The 9876-nt window shown below is 41.0% G+C and overlaps 1 protein-coding gene across 4 annotated transcripts; it reads left to right on the top strand.

The window, feature by feature from the left end:
* The first annotated feature begins 104 nt into the window (after positions 1–104).
* On the top strand, positions 105–9833 carry LOC139111502 (serine/threonine-protein phosphatase PP1-beta catalytic subunit). 4 transcript variants are annotated; one of them, XR_011547220.1, is made up of 7 exons: positions 105–403; positions 1241–1312; positions 6163–6650; positions 6750–6848; positions 6928–7167; positions 7253–7424; positions 7861–9833. XR_011547220.1 is itself a non-coding variant. In XM_070671829.1 (6 exons), exons 1-6 carry the CDS (start codon positions 352–354, stop codon positions 7358–7360), a joined length of 1059 nt encoding a protein of 352 aa, XP_070527930.1. In that variant the 5' UTR covers positions 105–351; the 3' UTR covers positions 7361–9833. The 4 variants fall into 4 exon arrangements, 3 of the variants coding, with proteins under 3 accessions (XP_070527930.1, XP_070527931.1, XP_070527932.1); XM_070671829.1 differs by having other exon boundaries at positions 7253–9833; XM_070671830.1 differs by lacking the exon at positions 1241–1312 and having other exon boundaries at positions 111–403; positions 7253–9833.
* Positions 9834–9876: the final 43 nt, after the last annotated feature.

Raw genomic sequence — 9876 nt, forward strand, 5'->3', positions numbered from 1 at the left:
CATCGCTCGTCGCTTATCGCGTCAGTGTGGAAGAGCCTTAACAGGTCTCGTTGAGCTTGAGCCATCTTGCCAATGCAAGTTGCATCGCATGGCGTTGCGGTCGCGTTCGGCTCGTCGACGGCACGACGGACGACTACAGAAGAGTCTCGAAGAGTCTTTTGGCGGCGTTCGACCTGGTAGGACGGTTTGTCGTTCGAGCCCCGGGGTGGAAAATCCGCAGTCGATAACGGCACGCACACGTATTAAGACGCGCCGGGGTTGCGTCTCGCGTCGCGGCGGTGCAAATGCGCGTGCCAGGCGAGTACGAGCCAGTCCGCGAACATCGGGCCAGTCAGTCAGCGGCAGGAAAAAATGGCGGATGTCGACTTGAATATCGATAACCTGATACAGAGATTGCTGGAAGGTATGTGACTGCGACGCGCGAAAAAACGCCCGCCGACGATATCCATGTCGATCGACGGGAGAGCTCGCCCGCGGCGCAGCCGGGCTCGCGGGCGACGCGACGCGACGCAACGCGACGTGACGTGACGTGACGCGCGGGCCGAATCGCGACGCGGCCGCGTCGCACGCGATAGCCGCTCCCGTAACGTTTCCTCGTCGGGACGAGGTCTCGGACCGGGTTGCATCCGCGTCGCGGCATCCCTTTTCCCGTCTCCTCTCTCTTTTTCTCTATTAATTCTCTCTTCGTTGCCGCGCGGGAGCAGTGACGTGGTGCTCCGATCGCGCGCGTCCTTCCTCTGTCGTCGTGCGACTTCTCCGCGTCGATCGGATCGAGAGACGCGGGGAGAGTTATCGATCTTGTTCCCCGGGCCGCGGTCGTCATTTGTCGTAGTAAACCGCGTGAGAAAGTCACGAGACGCGTCCACCGTCCCTTCCCGTTTTCTTTCGACTTCTTTCTCTCTCTCTCTCTTTCTTTTTTTTTCGTTCGAAGTTTGCTGCGTCTGTTTTTTCTCTCTCTCTCCCCCTCTTTTTACCTCGATCGCGTTTGTTTTTCACTCTGCGAATACACCTACCCACCGCTCTCGCGACTTAAACAGCCCTCTTCCTCCGTTTCCGCGCATACCGCATCGGCGACCCCTCTTCCGCCCCATCGTCGCTGATCACCGTGCGGTCAAGATCTCTTACTCCCCCCCCCCTCCCCCCGCTCTCTTCAGCCGCAGAAAACGAAACAAATCTCTCTCTTTTTGTTTGTTCTCTCTCTCATGCTACGCGAATGCGGGAACCCCCTTGTGCGGTAAAGTATACCACACGCAGAAAGACCAGGTTCAGAAGAAAGCCAAGCTAAAAGATATTTTCTCGTCGGACTTTGTCGGTACGCAGCTACTACACAGCAATAACCATCGCCATCCCTCGCCGTCACTAACCCACACGACACAGCATTGGACACGAAGCATCATCACACTGACACCGTCTCACCGTCAAGCACCGTCATACCGTTACAGCAAAGCAACAGGAAACGACGGGCTTCCCATGTAGACTTTGTTCCACGACTGTCCTATCCCGACTTCTGTGTGCTCCATTTGCATCCCGTCATTCAGTAGCATGCAAATCCATTATCTCAAAAGGTGAATCGCGATACGAGATTCAGCGAGTATTGTAGTAAGTAGCTTTAAGTCGGATCTGCAATGACGCAGAAAGCTTCGAGACGTAAGAAACTAACCGACCGTATTACGATCGGTCTATCGAAATCTCGACGTGTCTGGTTAATTTCTTACACCTCGAGGCTTAGCACAGTTATCGTAGACCCGACCTGGAGCTCTTAACCACGTTTCGTCCTTTCTCTACAATGATTTTCGTTTTCAGCTAGAGCTCGTAGCCGCAAAATGATAGCTAGCAAAGAGTTTTCCAACGAGAACGATGTCACTGCGTCATACGTGTTCCCTGCGAAAAAGAAAAAGAAATTACTTAAGAACAGCTACGTGCGGAGAAGTCGGAGGATAAAGTACACCCCGTGACGTTACGATGCAGCTCGGACGTGATGTGCACGATTTGTCGATGTAGAAGAGAAGTACAAGGTTGATTTATAACTTTAATTACATCACGCGCGTAACGTTCGTTTTTTTTTTTTTTTTTTACCGCGTAAAATAGTCACGCTTACGTGTAATCTGATAAACGATAGTTGATCTATTTTCCTTTCTCTTGGGGCATTTGATACCAAAGCAGGGTCAGGCGGAATCGACTCGAGTCGTCGGCGCACGGTGACACGAATTAAATGGAAAGCGGGGTTGGCTTTAGCAGCCCACTTGTCGCGAGTGGAAAGCAATTTATATTCCTGATTAGACGTCGCGCTTTAAAGCCGAAACGACGTTAAAGCTGTCGTAGAAACGGCGCAGGGTAAAAAGAATGACGCGAATATGGCGCAAGTGACATTCGAGTTAGCCACGTTTAGCGTTGAATCGCGTGAGTTCCGGGCCGTTGCTTTTCGCGGCGTAACCACCCGCTCGGACTTCTTCCCTTTTTCCCCTCCGTTTTCTTTTTCCGTATTAGTTTCCGCGAGCGAAGGAGAACTGATCCAGCACGCGCGAATGCGATCCTTCGCTCGCTCCCTCGGCCGTCGATCCTGTTGAAAACTTTCCCAGACTCGAAGACGCGACAACTACACGCTCTTACTCAAAAACAAAATCTACAATCCATCTTATTTGGAGTACAAGTATCCGCACACAAACGCTTCTCGAATCACTCGAAGTTATTTCTGGATCTGTCGATGCACTTAGCTCAATCGTTTGAGAATTATCACTTTCTCCCCTTACGCACTCGTAGCCTTCTCATTTTGAAATGCTTTATCTACGTAAAAAGTCGAGCAATCATTGGTTTCAGATGTTAGCTTAAGTGTTAGAGCACGCTTGATATAATAGATGTATTTATGCGATCCATAATATTCGTAGCAAAGTGCATGTGCTTCGAGTATATTTTTTATATCCCTTATTCGAATATAATCTCCATGTTTCTTCTCTTTTTTTTTTTTATTAACTTTATTTTATTTTGCGAAAATGCAAAATCTTAAAATTGCCAACTAAAAGTCGTATTTTTGTATTATCGTTACACATGCAAGATACAAATTTTGTTAGCTCAAATTACCTTTTTGATTGTAAAAGATATCTTATTGATATAATTTATCATTATTTACAAAACGCATACAAATTTTGTGATATGAAGCCATTATCGTTTAGATGAACGTTTTATTTAACGTATTTAATATCAATTAGTTTTAATGTGTGGATATTGCATCAATGCATTTGTGATTGATAAATGTTGAGGATATATACGTATATAAATTAATTTACAATTAAGGTAAAAATTTAATGACTACGTTCTGTTTGACGTAACATTTATTATGAAACGATATTACGTGAAACGACGTTATTTTAATTTGCGTTGTATATACATTCGCGGTTAGAAGTTAAGCTATTCTAATGAATTTTTGAGCTTTCATTAATATTAACTCTGCTCGTAAAACTTTTCAGTCCAGCGCGACAACAAATTATTTTTAAATACTTCAGGGACAAATTATTTTAAAATCTTAGTCTTTCATGGTGAAGTTCAGGCCGGGCGCATGCGTGATTTATAAAAATAATATTGATAACGTGGAGATTTTATCGGCGCTGTGATTTTATTTGATTTATTAGCAAGTTTTGCAAATTAAAATCTTGGCAGGGCATAACTCGAAATGTACAGGAAACGATACAGTTAACGTAGGAAATTTACCGCAATAAGTACGTTCACGCCGCGTGTCCCTGAAGTGACATAAGTTTGCACTCCAGAGTCATCGTTAACACGAGACCTTACAATTATTTTTAACCCCTTCAGGGACAAGTTATTTCCAATTTATCATATATTTTTTTTTTTCCATATATCTATTTTCTTTCCATATTGTAGAACCGAAGTGTACTTATCGACGCGAGTATCGCTGAAACTTTTGTCGACGTGAAAGCTGAGGAAAGCTACTAAGATTCTCCAGTTGCATTTTAATAGGTTTATTCTAAAAATAAGCATCGTTACGTATAAATATCGAGAGCTTTTCTCGCTTCAGTTAAATTAGATTTTTATATTAATTCGTAAGTTACCAACGCGAGCCAACGTCCGCGAGGTGTTTGCGCGTGGTCCTTGGATCTCCGAGGAAATCCGTTTTTATTCCGGCTTATTTTAAGCGCTTATTTTAAGCGCCCGATGCGCGACGCGAAGTGACATTTCCAGCGTTTTGCCTGGAATATACTCGTGGAAGAGAAAAGTGACAATAGCTTCTCTCCCGGGTAACGGAATCTCTGCATCTTCTATGGTCGCCGTGACCTTGCTAATATGCAGTTTTCCGATAGCCAGTATCAGACTAGTTCAGCCGCACCGTGAATTCCCTTTTATGCCTATAAATAACGAACCGACGACACATCTGTAGCGTCATAAAGAGAGATGATCTGCATTGGGTGTCGAGTAAATCATCTGTTCCCTTTGCCTCTGCTGCTTATTAGCGCTTTGAATGTCGAATGACGTCATATAAAGATATTTGGCGTACCTTTGTTAAACGATTAGGACGAATATACGAATTATAATTAATTAAAAAAAACTTTTTTTTATTTTATTTTTTTTTTTATTTTTTTTTTAGTTAAACTTAATTACTGTTGTTGCATCTTTAAAAATTCACTTTTTTAATATTAATAGATTTATTTATTGTAACAAAAGGAAAATAACCAACATAAATTTTGATGTATATTTAAATACAAGTATCTCTTATAAAATTGATAAGAGATATTTGAATTTAAATCTGTATCTAAATTTTAATTATTTTTTCTTTATTGTGACAAATTATCACTTTAAATTTTAATTGTATAAAGATAAGATTATCGTTTTATTAATGTGTTATATACAGTCAGCAGTAGGTAAAGGCGTGCACAGATCTGCACACCGATGCATTTACTCATTGCGTTGCAATTGTGCGAAATTTAGCTACGACAGAAATATTAGGAAAGGTTGACTTATTCGGACTCTCATAGATCCAGAATCCAAAGTTGAGTGGCATTTTAGACATTCGTTATGTTGAATTGTACAACCCGTGTCGAAAACAGCTCTCTTTCTCTCAACGAAAGGAGAACTGGCACTCCCAAGACGTATTAGTTACTGGTTAAACTCGAAATCCGTCAGAACTCGTTTTCGCTGAATAGAACCAAGTCCGCGAAGCTGACAACTCGTGTAGAGTCTTACAATAATAGATTGCATTCGCCTTGAAAGCAGGAAAGGTGTGGGTGTCACTAGGTTTCGCGCGAGGAGTTGAAAGCTCAGGTGAGACCGGGCGATTCCAACGGATTTCGGGTTTGGCCCGTTACTCTACGAACATTTCGGTAACCTAATGCCTTTGGCGCTACTACAATCGATGCGATACCACCGTAGATTACGCCGGAAATACCGTTATTGTGCCCATGTGCTCGAGATTAGGCAAGGATGATCTGGCCTGACCGTAATCTGTAACCACCCTGTTTATTAAGACGGCTAATACCGGCAGAACTTGATCATCTTCCATGCCCCAAAGTAGAGTTATGCTCGGTGTACCCGTAAAAAGGAGTACGACCGTCCCTCATTAGCGCGGTGGACAGAAGCGAAGAACGCCTCATTAGGCGTCATTATCGATTCGACGACGCTTTGTTTAAGTGACGAGAACGTCGATACAGCCAGCTCGTATCCTATTGTTCTCTAGTCGATGCGAATTCAAGAATTGCATAACCGTACGTAACGGCGTACGGCGAGTCGAAGGCGACGCATACTTTAAAGCTGACGGCGATCTGAATAGAAACTCACGAGGTAAATCGACGGGATAATGATGTATTAAACGTATCGCGCTCGAGTAATTCTAGAAGCAATACGCGCGTAACGGTATAAGTAATACGATATAAGTACGGCGCTAATTATACTTGACAATGGCATTATTGATTTTTTTGCCAGAGATAGACCGCCTGTTCTTACGTTAAAGATAGATTCTTATCTTTGAGTCTTTAAGGAGAGACTGATGTTAGCAGTAAAATTTTTATCAAGAGATAAACGCAACGAATTCGTCGCGCTTTTATTTATCTCGCCGTCACTTTTCGAACGAATAACGATGTCAGTCTACCGCACTAATGAAGGATCGTTGCGATCACGAATAAAATTATCTTATTAACCGTCAATGTTTCCGAACAGTCAGAGGATGTCGACCGGGCAAGACCGTTGTCATGTCGGAGGCCGAGGTGAGGGGCCTCTGTCTGAAGTCGCGGGAGATTTTCCTGCAACAGCCGATCTTGCTGGAGTTGGAGGCACCGCTTAAAATCTGCGGCGACATACACGGCCAATACACCGACCTGCTGCGGCTCTTCGAGTACGGGGGCTTCCCACCCGAGGCGAACTACCTATTTCTGGGCGACTACGTTGACCGAGGGAAGCAGTCGTTGGAGACGATATGTCTGCTGTTGGCATACAAAATCAAGTACCCGGAGAACTTCTTCCTGTTGCGCGGCAATCACGAGTGCGCCAGTATAAACAGGATATACGGCTTTTACGACGAGTGCAAACGACGGTACAACATCAAGCTCTGGAAGACTTTTACGGATTGCTTTAACTGCTTGCCGATCGCGGCGATCATCGACGAGAAAATCTTCTGTTGCCATGGCGGGCTTAGTCCTGACCTGCAGGTAATTAGCAAAAGAACGAGAATCTTTCGATTCGTTTCTCGTGTAAAAATAAATTGAAATGTAGTTGATATATCGCTAACTTTTATTTTTTTTTTTTAGGGAATGGAGCAAATTAGAAGAATCATGCGTCCAACCGATGTACCTGATACTGGTCTTCTCTGTGATCTCTTATGGTCTGATCCTGATAAAGATGTTCAGGTGGAAATACTTAGCAAATTTTAATGCATCAATTAAATTGACGCAGAAATAAATATTATAATCGACGATAATATTTCAGGGTTGGGGCGAAAACGACAGAGGAGTCTCATTCACGTTCGGTCCAGACGTTGTATCGAAGTTCCTGAATCGCCACGACATGGATCTCATATGCAGGGCGCATCAAGTGGTTGAAGACGGCTATGAGTTCTTTGCCAAGCGACAACTTGTCACACTTTTTTCTGCGCCGAACTATTGCGGCGAATTTGATAATGCCGGTGGAATGATGAGTGTTGACGAAACGTTGATGTGCAGCTTCCAGGTGATTGGCGAGAGGATTTTCTTTTTATTCAGCCTTAACACCGTTGATGCGAATTTTTAGTTTATTGTATTATATTTTTTCACAGATCTTGAAACCGTCAGAAAAAAAGGCAAAGTACCAATATGGTGGAATGAACACTGGTCAAACAGGTAGACCATCTACACCACAAAGAAATCCAGCGAAAAAGAAATGACAGCCTTCAACCGATCCTGCACAGCAACAAACGCGATTATCCTTGATGGAGGCTATCATGCTAGGTAAATCTGCTTTATGCTTGTCAAAGCTTACTTAATCACACTAGCTGACCACTTATGTGCATTATTACGAGTCTATTTCCCACGATTATCAGTTTACCATAAAAAAAATGAAAACAGAAAATGAAAAGAGAGCGGAAGGAAGCGGAATGTAGGATGTTATTCAATGTATTTAAGTTCGCGCAATGATTTGCTGATGATTTAGATGTAATATTTAGCACGCGACGTTTCCAACACATGTACACGCACTCCGGTACGGACACAGACGGTTAATGTCGATGTGATTTACGATGTGAGGCAAAGATACACAGATTTATTCACTTGGACACATGGGCTTGCGAAAATTTATAATTGCTTTGTAGCCGATGTGTTTGTCGAAGACATCGAGTGCGTCCGATGTTTTGTATCTGATCTAGCTTTTAATTTTCCTGTGTTTCAGCACGAAGACATCGAGATACAGAATTAATTTAATTTGATAAACATAAATTTTGAAAGAAATTATGCAAATTATTTCTCTTGATTGCATTTTAATGAATTAAGAAATATAAATAATCGGCAATGAGTCAAGTTTCGATGATTATCGTACTTGAGAAAGAATTGTTCTCAGAACTATGCGGGGTAATGACACTTCAACCAAAATGATTCTTCGTAAAGGTAGCGCTCTTTAAAAAAACATTTCCTCATTCTCATTTGTATTTATTGCTTCCACTGTTGATGTTAAATATAATTATGAGACTCGCTGTTATTATTAATATTATTTTTATTTTTAATAGTATAGTATTTTTATCATTGCTTTAAACAGCTAATTTAAATGTCATTGTTTCATGAGAGATGCTGCGCGTGTATATATAGATATATATACATGTATATATTTTTTTTCAGTACTTCTTTTTTTTTTTCTTTAAATCATTACACATTACGAATTTAATTATCATGTCATGTGCAGTATTCCGAGCGTGGTAGTGACTGCACGTTCCAGAGATATGTCTTAGACGAATTAGATTGTTTATTCTCGGGCGACAATTTTGGAGAGAAACACAGACAAGTGGTATTTTTTAAATAATTGCTAATGGTTATACCTTTATTCGAAGGGTACTAGAAGGAAAAGAAACGGGGATCATAATAAAGAGAAATCCGAAGACGTGTTGTATGTTACAGTGGAAAAAATGTTTGGATACAGAATTACCATTTTGGTTATTTGCGGTGCAAGTAATCGTGAATGCAAATGCGCATTGCTATTCGATTTATAGGAAATTTCTCGTGTATTGTAAACATTATTTCAAATTTTGCAAACTTCTCGACAATGGTTTTACAGGTGGATCTGCATGTTTTGACTTTAACGTGTTAAAATTTTGCATTTGTTACATTACGTACGTTTATGCTTTATGTTTTAAAATATAATTATGTGATAAGATAAAGCTTATTAATTTTTTTTAATGGAAAAACATCATAAGATTGCATTTAAGAATTTGAGGCATTTATTTGAGTAGTATTACGTTTTCATCATTTTTTTTTAATTATTTCTTTTTAATAATTATTATTCAAGTTTTTTTTTCCAGCAATGCTCTGGATGCTTTGTTGCAGAAATTATTATACAAATACATTTATTCTACACATTTTTTAAATTGTAATTATGTTATGCGCAATTGTATTAAAAAAAAAAATGAAATATTTGACATTGGTAATATGTATAGGAACACAACGATTGAATATATGGTCGAAATTAACGAAGCATCGATGAAGCGTGTTTCTCGACAATTAAATACAGACTGGTGATTAGTAACGTATGCGAACTATTGTGATTGAACGGACGATCCGTGCGGAGACCGTACATCAAAACTGATAACTCATCCCGAAACAATCAAATGGCGTGAGTTCTTTCGTAGCAGCGACGCTACGATTTGTTCTCACATTATTACGGTATATTTTATTTGATGGTTACTTATTGTTTGATTGTTATTTGACGTTATCAGATGGCGTTGGACGAAATTATTTATTGTTTGTATGAGAAGAGATGCAAATTTGTTACGTCTTGACGAGGGAGTCGACAACAAAATGTTTTTTTTCCACCTCTTTCCTTTCAGCGTTTCTCTCCCTGTCTCAATCTCAAGAAGAAACGCAAGATTAATTGATTATTGTCAAAGGAGCGGTTGTGATCCCTTGATATATGCGTTCTTTTTGTCCGAGATTCATATATTATATATAGATATTATATTTGTAAAAGGTTGGCCGGTCGCGATTCGACGATACCTTATTAAATAAATAATTAAATGAGAGGCGCACTCGTGAGAGGAGTATGCGACTATCGTGGGTTGTTACATTGTTCGAATCGCCGATGACGGAACACGCTATGCAGTGACATCCTAGAGATGTAAAACTTTCAGATAATAAACATGCATATTGTTGTACAAACCTTTTTTTCAGCATCCTATTTTTCCTGGGCTCCTTACCACGA

This window comes from Cardiocondyla obscurior, linkage group LG24 (genome assembly GCF_019399895.1).
Source record: "Cardiocondyla obscurior isolate alpha-2009 linkage group LG24, Cobs3.1, whole genome shotgun sequence".
Classification (NCBI taxonomy): Eukaryota; Metazoa; Arthropoda; class Insecta; order Hymenoptera; family Formicidae; genus Cardiocondyla; species Cardiocondyla obscurior.